Genomic DNA, 27,243 nt, shown 5'->3' with positions numbered 1-27,243 from the left:
AGAAGCTTAGTCTAGCTAACATTTGGCTTATTCTTTCTTAATTACTAATTGATGGATCCCAAAGCTCTTTTATTAAAAGGCTGCAGCCAACTTAATCTTTTGTTTTATAAGAGCCTTTAAAAGAGACAGTAGCTGAATGATGCTGGCCCTTATTGTGTGTAGATTCCCGTCTGTATCTTTTTATCTCTGTAGCCACCATCATGTTAACATGGTATGCCTTCCTCCTTCTGACATTATCTGTAATTGATGATTTGATTTTAAACAGCATTTCCAACTTAGTATACCAGTGATGACGTGTCACTCTCCCTTCTCAGTGGGTTCATCACTTTGCCCTCACCTGCCCCACAAGCAGCTCATGCAATAGCGGGTCTTTAATGCACTGTGAAGATAAATGTTTCAGGTTTTACACAGGATATTGAAGTAGCTGTATGCCACTCTCATTTATGTACACACACAGCCGCAAATACACAGAGCAGGGAAAATCCAGGTGCTGCTTTTGTTTCATCCAGCAAATGTGGCTTTATTAAAGTAGTTTAATCATTAAACTAGTTCCCTCATCATTAGCAGAATCTTTTATTAACAGCTGCCCGAGCAATGAGAGTTTATTTGGCTTAAACAAATGTCAAGAAATAACCCTGTTATATTGTGGAATATTAGGTAACTTACTTTCTTCATAGTCTTTAAAGTAAGAAATCCTTTAAATGTGATTTTGTCAGAAAAGTAACATTTGAAACCTTGTACCAAATATATTTACTGTAGAAATAGCATACCTTTAAATCTAGCCAATAGTGTACAGGCTTTTAGGAATTTAGGTTTTAAATTTAGAGGTACTTGGCCAATCAAAAATCTGTTTCAGCTTTTAAATTCTTCCATGACTTTAAAACAAAATATAAACCACACCCCCTTTTTTATTACTACGACTTTAGCCTGTTTCCTACAGCAGAGCTGATGAGTACTTAGATTATAATGAATACTTATAGATTCTCTTGAAAACCAAGCCCAAACTAGGAAGAAAAGAACAAGAAAGATGGCAGGAAACCAGTGGCAGTGTATTTTTCTTCTTATTGGATATCTTCTCTCTCTGTAGTTTAAGTATGCAACTCAGGAGCTTTTAGTTTATTCCTAGCATTGGGCGTCTTCTTTAGCAAATCTGGTGCATTCTGACTTCTTAGGTCTTGAAGTTTCAGTGTTTATTTAAAACAACATTTTATTATGGAGAATTTCAGATGCATGTAGAAGTAGACCAGAAGAGCGTAGCGCACCCCAGGGGCCCGACGTTCGTCTGTGTCTCTGCCCAGCTTGCTTTCGTCTTTACCCTTGTTTGTTCTCTAGGGTTCTTCCAGATTTCACAGTATTTCTTCCATGCAGGTTTCAGTCTGTACTCACGTAAGCTGATTTTAAAAATACATGACCACAATAGTGTTGAAAATGAAACTTTTAAAACAATTATTTAATATTAAATAATGTTAGTATCCAAATTTCTAATAAATGTTAAAACTTACCTTTATTTTATAACTTATTGAAAGCTAATTTTTATTAATGTAGAAGCTAGTTGGTGAAGAACTCAGAGTCATGTTAAATATTTCTATGTTGTATTTTAATATCTGCTTTGAATAAGTCTGTGCCTCTGAAATAAAATCTCAGAGATCCCAAGTTAAGTCTTACCTCCCGTCTCCCTGGAAAGAAAGGCCTCTTTTTCTGTGGCTCTCTCTGTGGGCAGCCGCTTCCCTCACCTTTCCGTGAATATTCAGCCTGCTTGGTTTTTGATTTCCTGCTCTTCTTACCTGCAGGATCGAGGGACCCTGAACATTCTCTACTGAGGAAACAGAACAGAGGGCTGGGCGTGGCGCAAGTCCATCTCGCCTTCCTGATGGTGCTCTGATGGGAGGAGTAATGATTCACTGGGGGCAGAATGCAGTGGGCAGGGTGGGCAAGTTATTCGTAGAACTTATTTCTACCTAATGATGCTCCTTTGTTAAAAAGAAATGGCCCTGGGAACTAAGGCAATTGGTGAGTCAGGTGAGGTGACTTGCTGTTATGAGAGCACCGTTAGGCAAGGGAGGGGGACTTGTGTTGGCTCAATAACCCCTTAACTGTATCTCCCTAAGAAGATACAGTTCAAGTAATAACAGCATAGAAATAACCACAGTTGTCTAGAAGTGTGTACAGGTCAAATCCCGTTACTGCAGACTTCAGTGGGGTCTCCAGATTCCTTATTTGTCTCTTCTTATGAAGTATCAATATGCAGAATATCAGATCATAGAACTTGTTCTGTTCTTAGTGTCCTTTGGGGGGGAAAGCACAAGAATTTAACCTTTGGGGGGCACTGTGGCCCACCGGGCACCCTGCCTAAGGACATAGCCCGCCCCCCACTTCTGGAGTCACAGACCTGGGTCTGGACTCAGCAGGCTCCTTCACCCTGGTTCCCTCCTTGAGCTTCATGGTGCAGGAGTGCTTATTTAGTCCTGCCATCCACAAAGTATCGTGAGCACCAGGATTTGTTGGGAAAGACCAACAATAAAGAAAAGGTGGAGTCCCTGTTCATTAGGAATTTGTGGGCCACTGGGGAGAGGGGACAGCTGGAGTGTAGGGCTAAGGCCATGGGGCGGTCAGGAGGGCGTTTTGCAGTTAGAGAAGGAGTGAACGTACCTAATACTCCTCCCTAGGGTTTGTCCCACCCCGTGTCAAGCCATCAGCAAGAGTCAAAAACTGTCTCTGCAGTATTTTCATTTTGTGGTTTTCATTGTAACGGGATTTAACCTGTAACATCTTCCCATCCGAGAAATGCAGATTACACAAAAGAAAATAGCACATATCCCCCATTTGCAGTTTCTGTACTTTATACAAAATGTACTTCACTGTGTGCTAAAGACATTACCAAGTATGTATAAGTGCAGTCTTTTGCAGATACCTTCATATGAACATTTTGTTTACTTCTTATATTGAGTAAACTGGAACATGTACTATTTATACAGAACATACGTTAAAATGTGTGTGGGTTATTATTTCCGTGTTGACGATGGGAGCGGTCGCTCTGTGTGGCTAGGTGTTTTGAATGGTGCTGGAGTAGCTGGCGGTGCTTAACGTGGCATTTTCTTCCCTGCCCACACTTTCGACCCTTGGTACAGGTATGTTTGATAAAGCTGTGGAATGGAAAGGTATGTTTTTCACGGGATTGTTCAAGAATCTTTTACCTTAAATTTCTGTAAGAGCTTCCTTTATGGGCCTCCGTGTCTGACTTAAGCAGACTTAGTTTAGTAAATTAAACAAATAACGTTTTTCTAGGGGCAATATTTGAGTATACAATTTGACAGGACGCGTAAGTTTCTCACTTGCTTTCCCCTGTCTCCCTATTAAACACCGTGTGAAGGTTTGTAAAGCACTTGGGGTGGGGGTTGCTTTTAAGAGCTCAGATCTGCCGTGAGTGGACGATGTGGGCAGACAGTGGCTTGTGGAAGGTCACAGTCCGAGTGTGTCGCTGATAAACTCCTGGTTACCGCTAACTTGCAATTTCATTGAGGAAAGGGGTGTAGAAGCCTCTCTCAATACGTTAACAGATGAAGTAAGTTTAGGGCCTGTATTAAATTGGCTCGGGCCTCTCTTGGGTGGAGGGACTCCACGCTGAGCTAGTGGCTGCCCGACCAACAGGCCTCCTGCCTGCACAGGGCACCCTCGTCCACCCAGTGCTGACCTCGGTGGCCACGGGCCTTGTGCCCCTGGCCTTGTGGGAAAGTGTCTTCCTGGGCTGGCACTGCCTCGAAAGACCCACCTGGCTAAACTGGTGAGCCAGCCCAGCGCCCACAGGAAAGCTCTCTCCGCTGACTTTCCTCCAATGATGAAATTGTAAAAAGGTACCAGGGTGGTGGTGAGGTGACGGCTGTGTGCACCCACAGCACCTCCCTTTTCTCGTAAAGCAGCGAGGTGCTTCCTCAGGTGTTGGTCCGAGTGTGGGACTCTGGTGGTGCATTTAGACTGTGCGAGAAACCCTCGTTTAAAGATCTGTGATGTCTTGTACACCCTGACTGTTCTGATGGTTGCTGAGAGAGTGCCTGCTCAGCGTTCCCCATTTCACCGGAAGTGTTTGCTTTTTCTCGTTCGTAGCGGTCCTGTAATAAGGAGGGATCCGAACAAGCTCAGAAAGACAGTGAATTTCAAGTAAGTAATTCAGCCCGCCCTGCATCCGGTGTGAGGTGTGAGCTGGTGGTGGGCAGGGCAGTGCTGGGTGGACAGGGTCCCTGTGCTGTCAGGAAGTGGGCACAGGGTCTCCGGGCCTCGCCCCCCCCTCCGGCTGTGCCCCTTCCTGTCCCTGAGTCCTGGTTGTGTCCCAAAGGAAGGGCTCCAGGTACTGGGAGCCACCTCCGGAAGAGGCGGTGAACAGCTCATGTTTCCGGCTCCTGCCGAGGGTGTAGGGAGGGCTGTAGGGAGCTGAACAGCACTTGGGCTGCGAGGAGATGGCAGCTTGGGTGGCCGGCGTGTGTGATGTCCTAACATGGAGGCAGCCTGGCGTCCGTGCTGCCCTGACTCTGCCGTTGCCCAGGGATCTCAAGGGCCACCCGTTCCCGGGCAGGCAGGAGTGTTTTTCCCTCTGCACCACAGGTGGGCCCTTTACTGTCTGAGCCACCAGGGAAGCCCTCTCGGTGTGGTGCCCAGGTCCAGAGGGTGCTCCTGAACCGCGAGGTCTCACTCTCAGCAGTGCATATGCTCAGAGGAGCTTCAGGTCAAGAGCACCTGGCCCTGAGACAGAAGCGGGGCGTCCGGTGTCGTGACCTCCACACCGCAGGGAGCGACTGCTGTGGAGTCCACTCTCCCAGTGTGCGGAGGTGTGTGTGCAGTGTGTACACACGCTGCAGATGAAAGAAATACCTGCACGCAGTGAATAAACTAGTTTTGTTCATTGTACACTTACTTGTGGCATGCAGGATCTTTCGTTATGGCGTGTGGAATCTAGTTCCCTGACCAGAGATCAAACCTGGGACCTCTGCATTGGGAGTGTAGTCTTAGCCACTGGACCACCAGGGAAATCCCTCTCTTATTGTCTCTTATTGTAAAAAAAAAAAAGTGGCTTAAAACTCAGTATTCAAAAAACAAAGATCATGGCATCCAATCCCATTACTTTATGGCAAATAGATGGGGGGAAAGTAGCAGGTATCAGATTTCATTTTCTTGGGCTCCAAAATCACTATCGATGGTGACTGCAGCCATGAAATTAAAAGACGCTTGTTCTTTGGAAGAAAAGCTATGACCAACCTAGACAGTGTATTAAAAAGCAGAGACATCACTTTGCCAACAAAGGTCCGTCTAGTCAAGCTATGGTTTTTCCAGTAGTTGTATATGAATGTGAGAGTTGGACCATGAAGAAGACTGAGCACCAAAGAATTGATGCTCTTGACCTGTGGTGTTGGAGAAGACTCTTGAGAGTCCGTTGGACAGTAAGGAGATCAAACCAGTCAGTCCTAAAGGAAATCAGTCCTGAATAGTCATTGGAAGGACTGATGCTGAAGCTCCAATCCTTTGGCCACCTGATGTGAGGGGCCAACTCACTGGAAAAAGACCCTGATGCTGGGAAAGATTGATGACAGGAGAGAAGGGGAAGACAGAGGATGAGATGGTTGGATGGCATCACTGACTCAATGGACACGAGTTTGAGCAAACCCCGGGAGATAGCGAAGGACAGGGAAGCCTGTCATGCTGCAGTCCACGGGGTCGCAAAGAGTCGGACACAGCTTAGCGACTGAACAGCAGCAGCAATACGAATTACTAAAATTACCAAGAAACAGGAATTTAAGAGAGCTGAGATTATAATGGAATAAAAGTACTGATGTTCTTTCTCGAGTTTCCATGGATCTTCCACCGGGGCCGAGCTCCAAAGACTGTGGTCTGGAGGGTCTGGACTGCGTGCTCTCAGGGGAGACCCTGAGTGAGCCGCTGTCAGGGGGAGGTAGCTGATGTTCTGTCTTCAGTCTCCTGGGCCTTTGTGTACAGACTTCTGTCTATACTGGGATTGAAACTGTTGGGTTTCTAGGACCTCCATGACGCTGAACCTAAGTTGTATTTTCAGTTCTTGTTTCCCCTTGATTTCTTAGCAGCCAAGGGGCCAGGACTCGGGCACCAAGCAAAGGACCTTCCTTACTTCATCCCTTCCTTGTTTTCCTTCTGGGCTCGTTCTCCTATTGTCTTTTTATTTTTCCCTAATATTTATTTCTTTGGCTGCACCGGGTCTTACTTGGGGCGCACAGGATCTTTAGTTGTGAGATATGGGATCTAGTTCCCTGACCAGGGATTAAACCTGGGCCCTCTGCATGGAGAATGTAGGGTCTTAGCCACTGGACCACCAGGGAAGTCCCTCTCTTCTTGTCTTAAGTACTAGGCCTGATGCCCTGTCCCTCCCCACTCTTCCCAGCCCACCTGATCCAAACCTGGTCCTTTGTTTCTCCTGGAGGCCAGGGATCTGCGGCTCCTCCAGCCCATGGAACCAACCCCAGCTGCTCCCTGTCTCCCGGGGTGTCTCACCAGGTCCAAGACTGAGCCCACATTCTCCTTCAGTCCGTCCTTCCTGGCCAGGCCAGAAGCAGGGAGCCACCTCCGCTACTCCTCCCCAACCCTGTGTCCCACCCTCAAGTCCGTTGGTGGTTTTCCTTTGGACCAGACCTTGGATCTGTGAGTGTCTCTCTACCCGGCCTGTGAACCTGGCTAGTCCAAGCTGCCCCAGCTCCCCTCGGGGCTCCCACTGCGATTCTTGCTGCCCACAGACCATTCCCTTCGTCATCACCAGAGCCATCTTTTTGAACTGCTCATCTGATCGTGTCAGCCTCTCGATGACAGTCCTTTGGTGATTGCTTTCTCCCCTGATCCAAGTTAGGTGAGCTTTATCCTACCAGGTCCCAGCGGCCTGACCCCACGGAGCTCCCTGGCCATATTTCTACTCGGGGCCAGTCCGTGCTGTTTGTTTACGATCCCCTTGGGTCAGAAGGTAGGCAGCCGGTGGTTAGAACAGGGAGGTGGTTGGTCTTTGAGCCTCTTTGAATGGCTGATCTTCGTCTCCTCTCCACCAAACTAGCAGGAGGCCTGACTCCATTCCTGCTTAGGGGGCCTGCGAGTCTCGGGTGGGCTCACCTCCCCGGCCTGCAGTGGCAGTGTGTCCCACCTTCTTTCCTCTTCAGACTCCCCCTCCCCACCCGGGAAGTACTATTATATCTTCTCAGGAGGGTCATATTGTTGTTACAATCTGGGTATTATTGCTGGATTTAATTTTTTTCAGAGATAAAGCCATACGGATAAAGTGGAAAGGCAGTCTCACACTTCCTCCCACCCCCTGGGGCCCCTGCGGCCTCTTCTGCTCGCTCTGCCCCAGCTGCATTCTGAGCCCTGTCCCCGTGGCTTTCTGAACCACTCTTGGTTTTGTTACCAGCAACTCGTGTGGCCAGATCCAGTGCCCACTTTCCTCTGCCCTCTGTTCACCGTCAAACACTCTGCCCCGTCCTGACAGCAGGCATCTCCCCTCCCCCCACCACCCCGTCTCCATCAGCTGTTCCGGGGTGGGCTGTAAACCTCCGCTGGGGCGTCAGATGTCAGCCTTCTGTTGCTTCCTTAAGTGAACCAGAGTAGAAAATATTAGAAAGCATTGCACAGCTGTGAGCGTGTATGGTTTGTCTCGAATGTGTGTACGTGTGTGCGCGAGCGCTGGGTTGCCGTGTACAGTGTGAAAGCGTCGCTGTGAGCATGGGGCGTCCTCAGGCTCCGCGCTGCCTCCTCCTCTTGGGCCAGTTCATTTAACGCTGTCCGGATGCTGAGGGCTGTCTGGCCCAGACCCCTGGGCAGCCCCGGGGGCCCCTCCGGGCTGGTTCCATCCTCCTCCTCCTCGGTTCCTCTGCTCCGCGCATCGGCCCCTCCCAGGGTCCGTGTCTCTACGTGGGGGTGGCCGCCGCCCTCACACCCCGTCAGGATGCCCTCTGCTCCTTCCCTGCGTGTGCCCCAGTCTGCCGACGGCCCTGCTCAGTTGTGGCGGCTTCTGTCCCTGGAAGGCAGGCGCCGTCCAGGCAGTGGCCACGTGTGTCTAGTTCTTGTTTCCCTGGGGGTGGAGTATATAAATGTATATTTCTGAAGCCAGCTTGAATCGTTTCCAGTGGAGGTATTGCCTTCTCTGCTGAGAAAGCAGGACTGGCTGTGGGTGGACACTCAGAGTCCCGCCCAGGTGACGGGCAGCAGGCCAGCTCACGGGCCCGCACCCGTGTTTCACCGGGCGCGCTTTCCTTGAAGGTTTGGAGACCCGAGGTTACCACTGTCCTTCGTGACCTACCCACTTTTCGTTCCGGGGCTTGGGGTGTTCTTTCATTTACTCCCTCTCCAAATTCTTCCCTCCGCTTCTCCATGCTGTGAATAAATATTGACCTATGACATAACAGAAAAACAGAGGTATTTCTTATTCACAGTGTGCAGAGCAATGTCAAGGAGAACTGAGACACTCCAAAGTCTCTTCGCTCTTCTCTCTGCCGTCCTGGCTCTGGTTGACTCTGCTCAGGAGGGTCCTGATGGTGTGGGCTCAGCCCGGGGCAGGGGCACCGGCGACAAGGGTGAAGGCAGCTCCCGCTCTCTGCACTGCCTGTGTGCCACGAGCAAAGCGCCGAACTTCCTAAAGTCATGGCGTGGGTTAAATTCGTGTCCAGAACTTTCAGACAAAAAGGGCCACTTCCGATTGCATGCACGTGTCCCCAGTACCCTCCAGCTTAGTCACTCTACACACAAAAAGTTGAAAAACCAAACTTTAAATCTGACAGAATTCTGGCTACCTAGGACAGAGGATACCCTCCTTGATCCTGCTCTTGGAAACAGTTGGGAGTGGGTTGGATCTTTTAGGCGGGAGGTTGTACAGAGGGCAGGGGGCTGCCAGGAGCCACTGCCTGTGGACGGCCTGCTCCGGGCCTGAGCCCAGCACCCCCTTTCCATGATGCGAGCCTCCATTCGCTTGCGGGGTGTCTCTGAGGCTGGACTTGAGGTAAACAGGCCCACGCTGACTGTACCTCCTGCCGATGTTTGCTGTGAGGTCAGATGAGAGAAAGAAAACATTCTGCCAGTTCAGTAGAGCTATTAGGGATTTGTTGTCATTCTCTAAGGGTTTAAGGAGTAGAACTGGTAGAAATCCTGTCTACCAGTAGACGTCCCGTAGAATTCCGCCTACCAGTGGACGTCCCGTAGGGTCCCGCCTGCCGGTGGACACCCCTCGGGGTCCTGCCTGCCGGGGGATGTCCCGTAGAGAATCCCACCTGCTGGGGGACACCCCGCAGAGTCCGCCTTCCGGGGGACGCCCCGCAGATTCTGCCTGCTGGGGGGATGCCCCGCGGGGTCCCGCCTGGTAGAGATCCTGCCCACATCCGTGAACCCGACAGATGGATCCTGTGTCTGGATGGTGGTGTCTTCATTTGCTTGGACTGCCAGGGAAAACTACCCAGGGTTATTGTTCATGGTTCTGGAGGTTGGCGGGCCAGGGTCAGGGCGCCAACACACTGCTGGGCTCTGGTGACGGTCCTTTCCTGGCTTGCAGATGCCATCTTCTGCCTGTGTCCTCACAGGGCAGGGAGAGGCTGCAAGCTCTCTGGAGCCCCCTCTTAACAAGGATGTTGACCCATTAGGGCTCCACCCTCGTGGCCTCATCTAAACTCAGCACCTCCCAAAGGCATCTCCAAATAGCGTCTCACTAGGGGTGAAGGCCTGAACCTAGGAGTTAGGGGAGGACACAGTTTGGTTCGTTGCAGTCAGAGCTCGAGTTAGTGAGATGAGGCCTCTCAAGGTGATGATGGTCAGACCGTAGTCGTGGGGATTACACGAGGTGGTGGATGGATTACCCAGTCCCCCAGATGAAAAGTGACCGAGTTACCTTTTACCTTAATGTGTCCCATATCCTTTGAAGGCAGTTTTTCCTTTTTGTTTTCTTCTCGCCAGCTTCAGAATCATGTCCCTGCCTGGTGAGTTTGTCCTGTGTATACTTTATTTAAATGAGTATATTTTAAAGAACTGTGTTTTATGTGAACAGTGTTTCTCTGAGATCCTGTCCCCACAGCCCTTTTCTGAACAAGGGGTGACCTGGTGTCACCAGAGAGTGTTTCCAGACCACACCTGCCGCCCCTCCTGACACATCGATCTGGAAGCTCCACCTGCAGAAGCACCTTTGGAGAACCGGTCGTAGGGCTCCTTCCCACCCGTCCACCCGCACAGATGGACATGCTTTAGCTATGGTTTGCTGCTGAAGGGAAGAGGACTAAGGAATGGATTTGAATTGAGAACAAAAGATGGATTTTGAAGGCAGAATGACTCTAGATCCCACTTAGTTATTAGGACTAATGGCAGAATGTAGCAGCATCTGTGACTTGGTGTGTTCTTTCATTTTCAGACAAACGTTAAATGACAGGATTGGGGGTAAAAGCAGAAACCAGAAAGCTTGATTGCTTTATGCTTGGTGTAACCCCAGACAGGGCTTCCTGGGCAGAGGGCCCTTTGCCCATTGACTCTCACTGGTGAACACTCTCACGGGTGTTCTCAACCGAAAAGCAAATCAACCTTCGCCAGGACGGGTGGAACTGTGTGGCCTTTGATGAGATGTCAAGGGTGAGACTAAACTGAAGTGGTAAACTATTGATACCGTTCTGTTTTTGGAACCAGTGACCTAAATTCAACTGGAATTTCGACTCTCATCAATAGAGCATGATGCTCACCAGTGTCCTTGTGTTATTCGTTCACACGTGTCCGGCTCTTTACGACCCCATGGGCTAGAGCCCGCCAGGCTACTTAGTCCATGGAATTCTCCAGGCAAGAATGCTGGAGTGGGTTACCAGTTCTTACTCCAGAGGATCTTCCCAACCCAGGCGTTGAAGCTGCGTCTCTTGTGTGCCCTACACTGGCAAGGGGGGTTCTTTATCACTGAGCCACTGGGAAGCCCTTGCCAGCACGGATCCTGGGTTTACCAATCTGTTTCTTCATGTTTAAAGTGGGGGCAATGAGGATCATAACAAGTACAGTATTAATAACCATACCAACAGTAGTAGCCGCAGCGCCCAATCATAGAGTCGCTGTGGGAGTGGGCGAATGGTGCACGTGGCTGGCCTGGTGACCGGCTGGCGTGCCACCATGTGTTTCAGGGCGCCGAGGCCATGGTCCTGGAGAGCGTCATGTTTGCCATTCTCGCCGAGAGGTCGCTGGGGCCGAAGCTCTTTGGCATCTTCCCCCAAGGCCGCCTGGAGCAGTTCATCCCGGTAAGGAGTGTGGGGGCACTGGTCGGGGCTGGGGGCAGGCCCACAGAGGAAGCGGGCTATGTCATCACCGTAGGAGCCCGGGCACCGTGATCTGAAATAGTAAGAGTGGCCTTACCACAGAAGGAAACAAAAACAGACTTTGTATTGAATTTGCATCAAAACCTCCGTCTTTCCTGCAAAGGTACATTCATCCAGATCAAAACACACAGGCAGACCTTGTTTAACTGAGCTCCACAGATATTGCGTATTTTACGAATTGAAGGTTTGGGGTGGCTGTGCACTGTCAGACAATGGTTAGCATTTTTGAGCAATAAAGTATTTTTTAATTAAGTCGCTGTGGGGCTCTTCGACATAATGTCATTGCCACCTATGCGCTGTAGTGTAGCGTGAGCGTAGCTTTTGTGTGTGCTGGGAGGCGAAAACGTCCACAGGACTCGCTTTGCTGTGGCATCAGTATGGCCGCGGTGGTCTGGGACCGACCCCAGTTTCTCCAGGTACAGCTGTTTGTGGAACCTGGCACTGCATCACCCTCTGAAGCTGCTTGCCTTGGAGCCAAGCCCGGCCACCCTGGTCTCATCTCCCTGGCCCTGGTCATAGAACCACTGCAGGAAGCGGTCCTGACCACACTGCCACGTGTCTTTGCCCTGCAGGGGCGGGGCCACTACCGTTGTCCTCGTTGTCTCCCGCTGCCTGCTTCACTGTAGAGCCTCCCCTGCCCCCGTGTGCCCGTCAGATTCCTTCACGTTGCCAGGCCTGGCTCAGATCCTGTTTCCGAGAGTCAGGGCTGTGCTCCCGTTCTCCCTGTGCTGGCCCGTTGTTAGTGTTGCCTTAACATCTGCCAGTGTGCCTCACTTAGAGTCATGTGTGCATAGTCCCCACCCGCATCGGCTGGGTGCCAGGCTGCCCGAGGGCAGGAGTGGGAAACACTTCTGGTGAGCAGCTGCCTTGAGCGCCGCACCTCACGGGGCCAGCTGCGCAGGCAGAAGGGCCGAGCTGGTGGTGGAGCTGGATACGGTCCCATCGTAAACTGCTGGAGACCCGGCGTGTTGAGCCCGGGGAAGAGGCCCCCTTCAGCATGGGGTGGGGTGACCGGAAGGCAAGCCCAGGGGTGCTACGATTGTACGCGGGAAGGACTTTGTCTCCAGAAAGTGGACCTTTGCAGGTGGCTGCCCCTCCCTGAGCAGTGCTGTCTGTGGGCACAGTGCCCTTTCAGGAGGAATTGTTCTCTGGACAAGACTGTGATGCCCCCAAAGACACTCTAGATCTAGGGTCATGTGACCTCACATGTCAAGTTTACCTGGATAAATGCCATCTTTTCACCCCTCTTTTATCTCAGAGCCGGCGATTAGACACTGAAGAATTAAGTTTGCCAGATATTTCTGCAGAAATAGCTGAGAAAATGGCCAGATTTCATGGTATGAAAATGCCATTCAATAAGGAACCAAAATGGCTCTTTGGAACAATGGAAAAGTAAGTGCTCAGCTGCTTGGCTCTCGCGCGGCTCTCCCCGGGGCTCCTAGAGTCTCCGGAGCGGTTCTCAGGAAGGCCCTGAGGGTCAGAGGCCTTTCTCAGTCCACTGGCGCACACACTGTCTGCTGGGACTTATTGTCTCATGAATGAATCATTCTAGCATGTAAAAATCAATTCCTGAACCAAGAAAGAAGAGTGTTTGCAGAAATGCTCCTGAACAGGCTGGGCGGGCAGAAAATCAACTTCCTAGACTCTGGGGTCGGGGGCCCTGAGGATTCTGCATGGTCCCTTTAGTGGGAGCCCCAAGCTAAGGCCATGGTGAACTGAGCCCTGATCTTTTGCTCCTCTCTCTTCCAAGATACCTGAATCAAGTGCTGAGAATTAGGTTTACCGGGGAGTCCAAAGTGAAGCAGCTGCACAGGTTCCTCAGTTACAACCTGCCTTTGGAGCTAGAAAACCTGAGGTGAGTGAGTGCCTCCGTATCCTGCCCTGGCGAGTGCATCTGCCCAGACACGTCAGCGCTCCGAGTCACTGCGTCTGCTGCCAGTGAACATTGCAAGCATCGTCTCAGGCCTGGTGTCTTACGTTGGGTTGGTGGGATGAGTTTAAACAGGTTAATTCTGCCGTCTCAGTTTTACACGAGCGGCGTCACCTTCCCCTGATGATCCATGAAGGCTTCACGGAGGAAGTAAAACGCCAGAATTCCAGGCCTGGTCACTGACTATGGCAGTAGGTTTTTCCTGAAACAAAAACAAAAAGCAGGAACCCTTGGGACAGGCGGGAGAGTGTCAGCAGATGAGGGATACAGTTGAGCCCAAGCTTGGGCGGGCAGGAGGGCACGGAACAGGAAGCTTAACCAGGTTTCTGAGTAGAGACTACAGGGGTATCCCTAGGCTGCTGGGCATGCAGGGTTCTAGACTCTCACCCATAGCCGAGTATCGGCATTGCCACCTCTCATTTCTCACGAGTTTGAGCATCTGCTGTACCAACATCAGGAATGGCTCTGAGCTATTATGACCAAGACATCCTGCAGGGAGCTTCTCTTTTGTTAGGAGAGAGAGGAGACAAGTAAATAAAATAATGTCAGGTTGTGATGAGAGCTTGAAGGAAACCAGAGGTCCAGACAGACCCAACACAGGGCTCTGCTCGGGCTCCGTGGTCAGAGAGCTCCAAGGGGGAGGCCCCCACCCCACCCCACCCCAGGCTGGGGGATGTGTGCTCAGAGACCCTGCCAGGGGAGGGAGCTGCAGGTCTGAGAAGTAACCGCAGAACCTTCCTCTCTCAGGTCATTGCTTGAATCCACTCCATCTCCCGTCGTGTTCTGTCACAATGACTGTCAGGAAGGTAAGGAACGCTGCCCGTGATGCAGAACCTGGGCCCTGTGTGTCTGCTTAGAAGGGTCCCTCCAGTGTGTGTGTGGTAACCACCAGGGGCCCCTGAGGTGGGGGTGAGATACATGGATGTATGGCCCAGCCGTGCACGTGTGTTGTGCGACTATTAAAATAATGAGGTTGAGTTCTATACAGACCAACAGAGAAATCTCTGGGATACATTTAGCAGGAAGAGCAAGTTTTAGAAAGATGTGTAAGATGATCCTATTTCCGTAAGGAAAAAATTCTGAGAAGATCCACTAAACCGAGATCTGGGATCGACAAAGCTACATATTTGTGCAGTGTTTAACTCCTTTTGGTCAACGTGTGACCTTGTTGATCTGAAGAAGCGTTAAAGAGCAAGGTGGCCTCCTCAACCAGCCCGGGGGCCCTGGCCTCTGCACCTTGCGTGCACTGCGCTGGCCAGAGCCCCTGCTCTCTCAGCGCCGGTTCAGGTGCTTCTAATGACCTTGGGTTTCTCCGCTTTAAAAAACTGCAGGGACTTATCTGGTGGTCCAGTGGCTAAGGCTCCACACCCCCGATGCAGGGGGCCCAGGTTCGGTCCCTGGTCAGAGAGCCAGATCCAGGTGCTGCAACTAAGACACAATATAGTCAAAGAAATAAATTTATTTTTAAAAAATATTACATTTTTTTAAAAATTGCAATGCCAGGTACAGCTGACTGTAACCAAACTTCACTCAATGTCATTTCAAACTGAGACAGTTTCCTCTGAGGCCCCATCTGGTGGGCTTCCCTCCCCAACACTGCCGTGGCACCTGGCTTTGCCATGCTGTCCTCATCCTGATCCTCGCAGCTGGCTGAGGTCCACTCTTGGGCCCTTTCCAGGCTCTTCAAGTTGTTTTTAATTTTGAGAACAGCCCCTGGTGAAGACTTGTAATCAATAAGATGTCAATTTGAGCCAGAATACCTTTTACTAATTAGCTGATGATTGCTGGACAAGTCAGATCAAGTAGGGTGTGGGCAAGGCAGCCTCACGTGTAGGATGCCTTGAGCGAATCAGAACCACTCTTGGCCCAGCTCTTGGAGGACCTGTGTCTTCAGTGACGGAACATGCCCAGAGTAAAGGTCATGTCATCCAAACCCTTTTGCAGGTAACATCTTACTGCTGGATGGCAGGGAGAATTCGGAAAAACAGAAACTCATGCTCATCGACTTTGAATACAGCAGTTACAACTATAGGTAATGTCAAATGTTTTTATTTCTGTGAGCATTTTAATACGTGTATGAAACAGTTGAAGGAGACCTTGGGTCACGGTACCACCCTGAGCTGCAAGTTTCCTCGGTGGGGGCTGGCGCTTTCTGTCCCAGCGGGTGAGATGGGCACCTACCCTGTTCTCAGTCGAGCTAGTGAGGAGCAGCCCCGGGCTCCTCAGAGTCCAGAGCTTGGCCTGACATGGGCTCCTCAGAGCGCTGACCGCAGGAGGGCTCCGAGCAGTCGCTCCGGATGGTGGGCCTGGGCGCCGTGGTCGCTGGTGCTGCCCAGTTGGCGGTCCTATCACTGACACAGTCATGTTTTTGGGACCCCCGGGTCTGGGGAGCACTCGTGGCAGGCCTGCTGCCTCACTGTCTGCCTCTCTCTCTTTTTCAGGGGATTCGACATTGGGAATCATTTCTGTGAATGGATGTATGATTATAATTATGAAAAGTACCCTTTTTTCAGAGCAAACATCCTGAAGTACCCCACCAGGAAACAACAGGTAGGAGCCTCATGCGTGCACACTTGCTGAGAAGTGAGTGACTCCTACATACATTGGTTTGCCCAGTTAGAGTTGACTACAGCTCCACTTCTAAAGATGCTTGTTTTGGTTAAGCAGGTTCTTTTGCTTTAAAATGTTGTGTCAAGATACAGACAGTATTGGAATCCAGCCTTTAAAGTCCTTTGCCAAAGGTGGCCTGTAGCTAGTCAGAGACGATCACAGCCTCCTTGGTAACTCCTTCCAGTTTTCCTGCCCTGCCCTCTGGCCTTTTGGGTCACTGACTTTCCTCTGTGTTTCACTTTGTGCAGACAGTGGTGGTCTTGGGGGCACTGGCTCAGCAGCTGTTGCAGCACCCACAGCCCCCTTTCCTGTCCTGGAGGAGAGGAGTCCACTGACTAGAGTCAGTCCTGTGGGACTCCTCCGGGGAGGCTCTCTGTTCCATTTGTCAGCCATGGCCCAAGCCTTGGGTTGAGGATGAGTAGGTTGCAATGTGGAAGCAAGCAGGCTGGGCAGAAGGGACACCACCCCCGACTCTCCCAGCCTTGCAGGGCCTTAGCTGTGTCTGTGCTGGGCAGCCCTGCTTTAGGTCAGCCTTCTCCCAGGAGCTCTGCCTGATCAGAGCATTGCCCAGGGGCTGGGGGTGAAGACACAGCTGGTCAGTCGCTGTGGTAGCTCACTCAGGAGAGGTCTCTTGAGTGCCCGCCTGAACTGGGCACAGGCAGTGTATCCAGCAGGTGCCCATGCTCGGGGCAGCCGTTGAAACGCAGACCTGCTGTGCAGCCAGAGCTGCCTGCTCCGCTCTGGCCACATTTCAGGCCGACCTCATGACCTTGCATATGTCCAAAGTGACTGGGATGGTTTGGAACCTCAGGGTCATGCTATGTGGGCAGGAAGGCTGGTGAGCCCGGGGAGGAGAGCACACAGCAGGCTTCAGGTTGCTGCTGTGACACTGGGCAGGCATCTCCAGAGAGGGGGCTCTCCAACCAGTAAGGGGAGATTTTCAGTAAGAAGGATTTCATTCTAGTGGAGGCAGAGCTGTGTGACTACCCTCACTGCACAGCAGTGGAAATATAAGGAAGTGCCATTTCTATTTTTTGAGAGGTTTTAACAATCCCATACAGTGTCTGTCTTGATCACCTACCCTGTCGCCATCTCCTGAGGTCATCTCATGCTTTTCTCTCTTTAATGCATTGAGGTGTTTTAAAATGTTAAACGTTACTGGAATTCCTAAAATAAATTATTTCAGTGAATTACATTATTTTGTGACGCTTGGTTGGATCTAGTTAGGCAGTTTATTTTTGCAGTTTTTAATATATGGAACAGGACTTTAATGTTCATTTAAAAAATTATTCATACCTGCTTTTGGAATAAAAAATTATGCTAGTTTACAAAATGAGTGTCCCCTTTTTATTTTCTGGAGCAAATTTTTATAAGATGGTGCTGTTTGAAAGTTTGGCAAACTTTGCCCGTAAAACCATCTGGGCCTAGAACTTTTTTGGGAGGGAGTGCCGCTAATTAACACTTTGTTAGGGTTTCAGTCTCTTCAGATTTTCTATCTTCATTTGCTACCTTCAGCATTTAGAGTCTCCCAGAAATTAACCACCTAGGGTGGTGGTTCTAGCATGGGTTTTAAAAACTAATAGGCCTGGATTTGAATCCCAGGTCTGCCTCTGCTGGTTGTAACCTACTGTTTCCATGCTTCAGTTTCCTCATCTGTGGAAATCACTGTGTCATGGGAGTGAGTTACTGTGCAGGAACGATGCTCAGCTTGGTGCCTGCCACACAGAGTTTAATAGGTGTCTCTTGTACCAAGCTTACTGCAGAGTCCACGGCCCCCTGCCTGGAGCGTGCTAGAACGTGAAGGATGCTTTCCGGTAGAGGAGGGGCAGAGTGTGGGAAGCCGATTTCAGAGCAGCAGGATGAAAGAGGGGCAGGTTGGGGAGGGAGAGGTACTGGTTACTTCCAGCCAGGTAACCAGTTAGCAGGGGTTCCTACCTGGAAGAAACACTGATGGCTGTTTCCTTCTTCACAAAAGCAAACATGCAGTGGTTGGCCATGTTCTGTTGCCTTTTGATACAGTATGAAATAGTGAGGCACAGGGACTCTCAGAGATCCTAATTCACACGCAGACTCATGGTGGCGCCTGGCAGAACGTCAGGGTAAACCGTGTCTTTTCTGGACTGGAATGAGATGCTGCTAGTGCATGGACAGGAGTGTACAGTCAAGGCATCTGAGAGGTGGGAAAAGGCCCCTTCTCAACGCCCGGGCCAGCTCCTGCCCTGAGGGAGTATTTACTGGTGAAGGTCAGGGTGCCCTGGCACCTCAAGCCCATGCCACATGCTGTGCCATCCAGAAGGCTGGCCCTGCTTTGTGGGCAGACAGTGGGAGACAGGAGTGTGGGTGAGAGGAGAAGAGCGACTCTGCCTGAACAACCCTCTGCAGAAGTAGTAGCAGTCTCGGTGACAGTGTGGCCTGGAGAGTCCTTTCGTTCTCTGTCGCCCTGGCACCCTGGCAGGGTGGGCAAACTCCCCGGATCCCTGCCCCTGAGCAGAGGAGTGTGTGGGCTTCTCTGACATCTGGAAGAGTCACGTGAGGTGTGCGCTTAGTGACAACTTTGATATCATCTATTTTTAACAATCATTGATCCTAACCTAATTACTTTTTTTAAAGCTCCATTTTATTTCCAATTACTTGGCTGCATTCCAAAATGAATTTGAAAACCTCAGTAACGAAGAAAAGTCTGTTATAGAAGAAGAAATGCTGCTTGAAGTCAATAGGTAACTTTTCCTTTGTTGATCTGTTATGATAGCTTCCTTCTTCAAGGTGTGCACTTGGGATGCTTCCTTGCAAATAAGAGTATTTCAGGAGCTTCCTCATAACCCTACATCTCTGGGTCTTGTAGTTTGCAAAAGAAAAGAAACGAGAACATTTGGTTATGGCCATCATGGCTGAGTGTGTTAGGATCCTTCAGCTCTCAGCACACAGCAAGTTAGGAGAGGGGTCTGTGCACAGGGTCAGCACATGGAGGTGGCGTTTCCGACCGTCATCCCCGCCGCAGACTCCGCTGCCCAGCCCCTGCCACCCGGGCCCGTGCCCTCCTGTCACTCGTGCTCCTGGAGTGGGGATTCCATCAGGTAATACGAGGAAATACCTGAATGTCTGTGTCCCCGGCAGCTCTCGAAGCAAGGCTGAGAAACCCCCAGATTCCACAGAGGTGTAGAGTACAGTGTGTTCACCCTCTCTCATCTCTTTAGTGGAGAGGCCCGAGTTACCCCTCGCCTCTGGGCTCTCCAGTGAGATTCCGGGGTACCAGGGACGTCTGGAGTCCCTGTGACCCCCCTCCCTCGGCACAGAGCCCCGTCCTCGCGGGCCTCAGAAGTGTCCACACTCCTCTCTCTGAGCTGCGGCCACGCTGGCGGCCCCTCAGCTCCTCCAGCGGCAGAGAGCTTCCCTCTCTGGTTCCTGAACGGATGGAAATAGGAAAGGGGCATGGAGGAGAGGCCCAGACAGAATGGTGGTGCCAGGGGATCTAGCGGGTCAGGGGCGAAGAGCAGCAGAAGCCCCGAAGTCCTCGTTCCCCAGTGAGAGCTCGTCTTCATTGTTGGAGGAGAGTATGGGTTTGCAGTGGCGGGAGGCAGGGCACAGCCTAGAGGTGGGACTTGGCCGCACCTCCCCCCAGTCCGCTTCCCATGTGCAGAGGTTTCATTCCCCATGTGACCCCTGTTTCACCAGCACGGCTGCCAGGGCCGCTGCTTGAGTCCCGTGAGTGTCAGCTTGTGTACCCGGGATAGGCTGTCGGGTCTTCACCCCCGCGGGGCCCGCCGGCTGGGGGCGGGGCCGCCGGCTGGGGGCGGGGCCGCCGTCTCTGGGGCACGTTGTCCCCTGCACCGGCGAGTCAGAGAGCCGCTGGGCAGCGAGTGGCATCCCGTCCTGGGCGCCGTCTCACTGCGCATCCTGCTGCTGTCTTTACAGGTTTGCCCTCGCGTCCCATTTCTTCTGGGGACTCTGGTCAATCGTTCAGGCCAAGATTTCCTCCATTGAATTTGGGTACATGGTATGTGCTGCGGTGGGTTTTCTCTTCTACTCCCAGGGGAAACGCCTCCTTGTACCCGAGCGCCTGGCAGTAAATGGCTCTTCCTTCCAGAGGGTCACTGTCCCCCTCCGCGTTCCTGCGCCAGGTGACCAGCACCGGGACGGTGGGCTCCCCCCGCCGCACAGTGGAAGTCACTGTCGTGGGTGCTGAGTCTGCCACTGGGAGCTGCCCCCTGCCCGCTTCAGGGGAGTGCCGTGTGGCCCTGTGACTGACATCACATGTAGAAATCCGGACCCTTAAGACCCATCCCCGATCTCAGTCCCCCTGACACACAGGACACTAAGCGATCGGGGAGGGGCCTGCGCCCCCCACGCCGTAGTTTATTCGTCTGTCCCCACCCCATCCTCCGGCCTGCAGGGCCCGGCCTAAGAGCTGGAAGCTGGTGCTGAACGAATGAGACCCCTTTTTGCAGCAAGTTTGTACCATACTAGGCTGTCTTTTTATTCTAACCTGAGAACTGTCCTTGGCACAGACTCTGCGTTAACTCCGCTCCATAGTGCGTGGTGGGGGGCGTCCTGGGCACAGGTGCTCCCAAGTGCAGCGAGCACCTGGCTTTGGGACTTGTGGTGGGAAACAGCTGGGTCCCTTTGTCCTTAGTCCACCGTGAGGATGGTTTCTGCTGCTGGGCAGAAGCTTTGGTAAAGCACAGACACTCGTAGACAAGAGAACATTCAGGTTTTTTAAAGTGGATTTGGAATCATGACCAGATGTTACTGTAAGACCGAATGGACTTTAGATCAGGACTACCGAAGACAGAGAAAGGGGTCACATCCTAGAACAGGCATCAGATCACCCACGGGACACAGAGGTCCTGAGTGTGTGTGCCCCTGTATTCTTCAAGAGACACAGGGCAGGGGCTTTCCTGCCGGTGCAGTGGTTAGGACTCCACGCTTCCACCACAGGGGGCGTGGGTTCGGTCCCTGGTCAGGGAACTAGGATCTCAGTGCCTCACAGCATGGCCAAAACGAAAGACATAGAGCAGAAACTGACAAAGCTGAGAGAGGGGCGCCTTCACCTGGTAGCCTGGTAGACTGCACACCCGGCGGTAGCAGGTGGAGCCAGGAAGCCCTGCCGCAGGGGAGTCTGTCACCTGAACGTCACCCTGCCAGCTCGACCTGACGAACGTGTGCGGGGCCCCAGCAGCTGCGGGATGTACATCCTTTTCAGAGAGTAGGGAGCCTTCATCAGGATAGGCCAGGGGCTGGGCTGTGAGACAGCCCTCAGATTTGCTGCAGAGTAAGTTCTCTGAACACAGTGCAATTTAATTGGAAATCACCAACCACCACAAAAATATCTGGAAAATTCTCAATTTGGAAATTAACTGTATACTTCTAAATAAACCCTGGGTCAAAGGAGAAATTAAAAGGACAATTAGAAAACATTTTGAGTTATAATGGAAACGCCATTAGGCAGCAGAGGATGAGATGGTTGGATGGCATCACCAATTCAATGGACATGAATCTGAGCAAACTCTGGGAGGTAGCGAAGGACAGGGAAGCCTGGCAGTGCTGCAGTCCATGGAGTTGCAGAGGACATGGCTTAGCAACTGAACAAGAGTGGAAACACAACATCCTAGAATTTGTGGGATGCAGCTAAAACAATGTTTGGAATCTTTTGGTTTTGTAGCCTAAACATTTGTACTGGGTAAGAAGAAAGTTCTCAAACTAGTAACATAAGCTTCTACCTTGAGAAGCTAGAACGTGAAAAACCAAGTAAACCCAGAGTAAATAGAAGTAGAGTAAAGGTAAGAGCAGAAATCATTGAAATGTAAAATACTAAAAATAGGGAAAAAATCAATGATACCACAAAAGTACTTATGAATATCTGGCTATACTGAGCAAGAAAGATAAGGCAGACATTACCAAAACCAAGTACAGAGAGAGGCCACCATCACAAAGTCGGTGGATGTTAAAGTGGAAGAGTGAGAAACAACTCTCCGGATCCGACAACTTGCTTGAACATGCCAATTTCTCGGAAGATACACATGGCCAAAACTGACATCAAACTGATGATCAAAAACCTGTAGACTAAACTTCAGGTCCTGGGGAATATTATCAAACATTTAAGGAAGAAATAACAGTCTCACAGAAACGTTTAGAAAATCAAGGGGGAGGGATCATTTCTCAGCTCATTTGACGAGGCTGGCATGATCCTGACACCAAAACTAGACATTTCAAGAAGACTGCACATCAGTGCCCTTCATGGACATCACACAAAAGCCGTTTCCAAAGTACTGGCAAAAGTAAATGCAATACATATAAAAGGATAATTATTTTATGACCAAGTGGCATTTATCCCTGAAATGCAAGACTAACATCAACATTTGAAAAACCCATTAGTGTAATTCACCATATTAACAGAATAAAGGAGAAAAACCATGCAGTCATCTCAGTGAATGCGGGAAAAGTGTTTGACAGAATTCAATCATTTGGAACACCTGTTCACAACAGAAAGTCTCAGCAAACTAGTAACGGAGAACTTCCTCAGCCAGGTAAAGGGCTTTATGGGAGCCCACAGGGGGCCGTGATAATCGACGGTAAAGGACCAGGCATTCCTCCCACACGTGCCCCAAGTGGAAAACACAGCCAGGGTGTGTGTGCTGAGTTCTCGCCAGTACAGGAAGGTGAAAAAAGAAAACTGCCTTTATTTTATAGGTGACATGATTGTGTACATGGAAAAATAGAAGAGTCAAGAGAAAAACTGTTTACTGAGTTTATCAAGGTCATAGGACACAAGGTCAATATACAAAAGCCAACTGCATTCTGATGTGCTGGAAACAGTTTGTAAAAAAATTTAATAGTTTGGCGTAAAAAATGTGAAATACTTAAAATAACATGCATGATCTGTACACTGACAATTAAAGAGAGATACCACAGGTATGGATTTAGAAGACTTAAAATGTTCATTCTCTCCAAACCAATCTATGTCTCCATGACACCATCGAAACCCCACAGGCTTTTCATAGACATTGACAAGCTGATTCTAAAACTTACTTGAAAGTGCAAAGACCCTGGAATAACTAAAACACCAAAATTATAGAACAGAGTTGGAAGACATGCTACCTGATTTCAGAGTTTACCAAGCGCAGTAATTAAGACCATGTGGTGTTGGCATAGGTGAAGTGAGGTCGCTCAGTCTTTGCAACTGACTCTGTCCGACTCTTTGCGACCCCATGGACTGTAGCCTACCAGGCTTCTCCGTCCATGGGATTCTCTAGGCGAGAATACTGGAGTGGGCTACCATTTCCTTCTCCAGGGGATCTTCCCGACCCAGGATCAAACCCGGGTCTCCCGCATTGGAGGCAGATGCTTTAACCCCTGAGCCACCAGGGAAGCCCAGTTGGTGTAAAGACATTCATAAATCAGATGGAACAGAATCGAGTTCCCAGAAATGGACTCCTACACATATAGGCAACGGGTATTCCCCAGAAAGGCCATGATAGGTCATTGCAGGAAGGGTTAGATTTTCCAAATATGACATGGCAACAACTGAATAAGCCATACGGAAAAAAGATAATGAACTTCAAACTTGTACCATACACAAAAATTGACTTGAAACAGATAATAAACCTAAATGGAAAAGCTGAAATGGGAGAAAAGCTTCATGACTGTGGCAAAGATTTTCTGAGGTTACATACAGCACTCACCATCAAAGAAAAAAGATAACAACAGATTGGACTGAATAAAAATATACAACTTTTTGTTTTTTGAAAGACACCATTAAAATGAAAAGCCAAGCCACAGACTGGGAGAAAATACTGCAAATTTACATCTGACAAAGACTTGTGTTTAGAATGTCTAAAGAACTCATAACTCAGCAAGAAACCAAACAACTTACTTTATGAAAGGATAGATTTGAACACAATGCAGAAGATAAATGACCAGTAAGCATCTGTTCATCTGCCGATGTAGTCATGAAAGAAATGCCAGTTAAAGCCCAGAGAGATGCCCTGCACACCCATGTCAGTGGGTAGAACTTAAACCAACAATGTTGAATGTTGGCGAGAAGGTGATGTCACATGCACTGCAGGGGGTACTGCAAGAGGGGGTGACCAGCATAGAAAACAGTTGCCTCTCATATAAAGTAACATACACACTTAACCATACAGCCCAGCAGTCCCTCTCTTTGGTGTTGATCCAAGAGAAATGAAAGCCTGTTTCCACACCAAGACCTGAACTCTCATGCTCCGATAGCCCCAGACTGGAAGCATCCCACGTGCCCAACATCAGACGAGTGTGACCACACTGCACTGGGGCCGTGTCACAGAGAACTACTCCACACCAAACGGACGAACACCGCCCTCCCCGGCCGCGCACAAGTGTCCCTGACCCCAGAGGGGCCCGATCCGATGATTCTGTTCACGGGGAAGCGTTCTGTCGCGGTCTGGAGGGCTTGACCGCGGAGGTCCCGGAGAGCTCGGAGGGTGACGGCGGTGCTGGTGGTAGGCAGACTGCATGCTTCAGCCAACACTGCACGTTTCAGATGAGTTAGTTTGTGTTGGTTTATAAATTCTCCCTCAGTGTTCGGTTTTCTTAAGGTGACGCTATAGTCTTGGCGGCTGGCACGGCAGACTTCTCAATTTGGAGTGGTCCTTCAGAAACTGCCCACACTGATGGATGGACGGGGGCGCAGACCCAGGGCAGGGGGCTGGCCAGGCGTGCTCACTCCCTCCCGGTGTCCTTTTACTAAGTGTGCAGCAGTGACCCCAGCACACAGCTGGCGCGCACACACACACACACACCCCCATCTTCCACCTTGGTGCCACACTTGCTGACGCCCAAGGGCCTTGGGCTTGGAAAGAGGAGCCTGTTGCGGCTGTCAGCCTGTCTGTAGCATTCGAGGTGAATGAGTCGGTGCACCATGGCAGCGCCCGGTCCATAGACGGACGTCCCGCATCCTGTCCGGGTCGGCAGGGCCGGGCAGCAGGGCTGCCAGCGGGGAGGACGGCCCAGGGGCAGCGCTGGACGGAGCGGCTCCGCTCTGTGCCCGGGGCAGGCGGGACCCTTGGTGAGGCTGCTCTTGCTTGTGTCTCCTAGGAGTACGCCCAAGCCAGGTTTGATGCCTACTTCGACCAGAAGAGGAAGCTCGGGGTGTGACCATGTGCGGCCTTCCTGCCTGCATCCCTGGATGGCGTGGGGGCAGCCGAGTCCGCGTCCCCTCTGTGCTCCGACTACTGTACCCACGGCCGGAAGGCTCAGACGTCTCGCCGCCCAACACAGACGTGTATGATACAAAAGACTATTAAAATTGAGTAACATTTATTTCTTACCTCGTTTACGACCTCACTAGGACTGACCTGAGATTGGGAAGCAGAATCATAGTACACTAGTGCAATATTGCAGTATCTCAGACCCTCTCATCTAGAGAAGACGTTTCTGTCGCAGTCGGACGTGGCGCCCGCAGCGTCACTCCAGGTGCCTTTTGTGGTGAATGTTGATCTTTACATGATGTGAACGGCCACGCTGGCGGACAGCGCTGAGCGGGCTCTGTGACAGGCGTGCAGACGCTGCCTGCTCCCGAGGGGGCGGTGACACTGTGACCATGCTCCTTGGCTTGACCGCCCCCGACGGCGCGGGCCCGGGAGGAACACAGCTACCTGCTTCCTGTCGTCCGAACTTCCCTCCGCCGGTGAATCTCACCCCAACGGGATGTGCCCCGCCCCGTGCCCTCTAACAAAGTGCTTTATTAACCCTGGCTTCGGGGCAGGCAGTAGGCCATGGCCACCGAGGGCCACTTGGACACACCTGCCCCCCCACCTGCTCTCTGCCCCCGCTCCTACCCCCCTGCTCAGCCTGGAGCTGGGGCTGCTCCGGCAGGGCCGGTCCCCCGCTCCCAGGCCTGGTCCTGCCCTGTGCCCTCAGAAGCCTCCTGCCGCCCCTGGTGCTGGGGCCTCAGCGTGCCCACGCCCGCTGCCCACTCGTGTGGTCATCGTGCGGCCATCCCAGTGGGAGACCTCAGCCCGTGCGTGGAGTCTGGGGGTGTGGATAGAGTATAGCTGTGAAGTCCATGTATATTAAATGTCCTTTGGGATAAATCCTTTTGTTTTTTACTCTGAACTCTTATTTGAATTGTTTTTTTGTGCATACATTCCTGCTACCACAAAGACTGTACCATACAAACAATAAAAAGTATAAAAGCCTGTCTCCGCTGTCTCCCTGGGATGTGTCCTGAGTCTCTGGGGGCGCGGCTGCTCCCGATGCGGCAGGATGGGCGGGACGGCGGGCTGACCGGGAGGGGAAGAGTGGCTGGGCCGGTGGAGGGAGACCACCACCCGTCCTTCCAGACGTCTGGAGCACAGCCAGGAGGAGGTCTCGATGCCGTGCCCTCTGTGCGAGGTCTCGGAACACAGCCCCCAGCTGCTGCCTGTGCCCACGAGGCCGTCTGCCTTAGACCCCAGGGCTCTGCTGGGCGGTGCCCTGCAGGGTCAGGTCAGCTCCGAAGTTACGGCCAGGGTGGCAGCTCTCCTTCCAGCCCCACCCTCGCCCTGTCATCCCGGGTAGCATTCCTGTCTTCCCATGTCCTCAGTGTCCTGGGCAGACCACACACTCGCCCCCCTGCCCCATCCCTGCATCTCCTGAGGGTGACCTCCAGCCCCGGGTGCCCCTCCGCCCCATCCCTACGTGTCTCCTAAGGGTGATCTCCAGCCCCAGGGTGCCCGCCCCCACAGCCCTGTGCGTGCTAGTCCCACAGTGCCCAGTGCTCTCAGCCAAGCTGCCAGCTGTCCGTGCAGCCAGCCTCTCCCCGAGCTCACATCTCCCTCCCCACAAACATGCCAGCTCTCGGCGCTGAGCACCTGCCCCACCTGTGAGCACTCAGCTCTGCTCCCCAGGAAGGTGAGGCTCGGAGTCCTGGGCTTGGTCCAGGTCCTGAGACACCCGCTGCCCTCTGTTCCTAACCAGAAGCTGCTCTTTCTTGGATCCAACTCTCTGCCAGGCCTGTGGGCTGCAGCCCAGTGTCAGGGGGCCCAGAGCTGGGGCAGCCCTGGACTCTGGAGGGACAGGCTCCTCCTCCCAGCAGCTGGCCAGATGGAGCCACAGTGGTGGGGCCTCCTCCCAACTCGCTGTGCCCAGGGCATCTCTGCCTTCAAGGCAGCCTTTGTTCCTGGGGCCTGCAGCCGGAAGAACTGCTTGGCAGCTCCTGGGCAGGAGAATGTGAGGCCGCTGGCAAGCACTGGCTCTGCCCCCCAGCCGGTGGTGGGACCCAGGTCAGAGACACCCACTGGGTGCCACCTTCCCCCTAGCAGCTGGATGGCCAGGCGGCAGGACTGCCCACCGGGGGAGGGATGGGGAAGATGGTGGCCTCTGGGGACAGGAAGGGAGGCAGGGCGTGGGGTCTGGTTCAGCCCTGTT

At 51.7% G+C, this 27,243-nt stretch overlaps 1 protein-coding gene across 5 annotated transcripts in view; it reads left to right on the top strand.

Moving 5' to 3' along the window:
* CHKA (choline kinase alpha) overlaps window positions 1-26,037 on the top strand; it is a 59,822-nt gene extending 33,785 nt beyond the window's left edge. For 2 of the 5 annotated variants that reach the window (XM_024987537.2, XM_059883121.1), the window contains exons 3-11: window positions 4,102-4,155; window positions 11,130-11,243; window positions 12,580-12,713; window positions 13,072-13,176; window positions 13,999-14,057; window positions 15,196-15,283; window positions 15,693-15,801; window positions 18,472-18,578; window positions 24,931-26,037. In XM_024987537.2, coding sequence (XP_024843305.1) covers window positions 4,102-4,155; window positions 11,130-11,243; window positions 12,580-12,713; window positions 13,072-13,176; window positions 13,999-14,057; window positions 15,196-15,283; window positions 15,693-15,801; window positions 18,472-18,578; window positions 24,931-25,123 — 963 coding nt within the window. In that variant the 3' untranslated portion in view covers window positions 25,124-26,037. Of the gene's footprint in view, window positions 1-4,101; window positions 4,156-11,129; window positions 11,244-12,579; window positions 12,714-13,071; window positions 13,177-13,998; window positions 14,058-15,195; window positions 15,284-15,692; window positions 15,802-18,471; window positions 18,579-19,773; window positions 19,856-24,930 lie in introns of all 5 variants that reach the window. The other 3 variants (XM_024987538.2, XM_024987540.2, XM_024987539.2) reach the window with 3 other exon arrangements.
* The last annotated feature ends 1,206 nt before the right edge of the window (window positions 26,038-27,243 follow it).

Source organism: Bos taurus, chromosome 29 (genome assembly GCF_002263795.3).
Source record: "Bos taurus isolate L1 Dominette 01449 registration number 42190680 breed Hereford chromosome 29, ARS-UCD2.0, whole genome shotgun sequence".
Lineage (NCBI taxonomy): Eukaryota > Metazoa > Chordata > Mammalia > Artiodactyla > Bovidae > Bos > Bos taurus.
The sequence above is the reverse complement of the archived record's forward strand: the minus strand, read 5'-3'. Positions and strand labels throughout refer to the sequence as shown.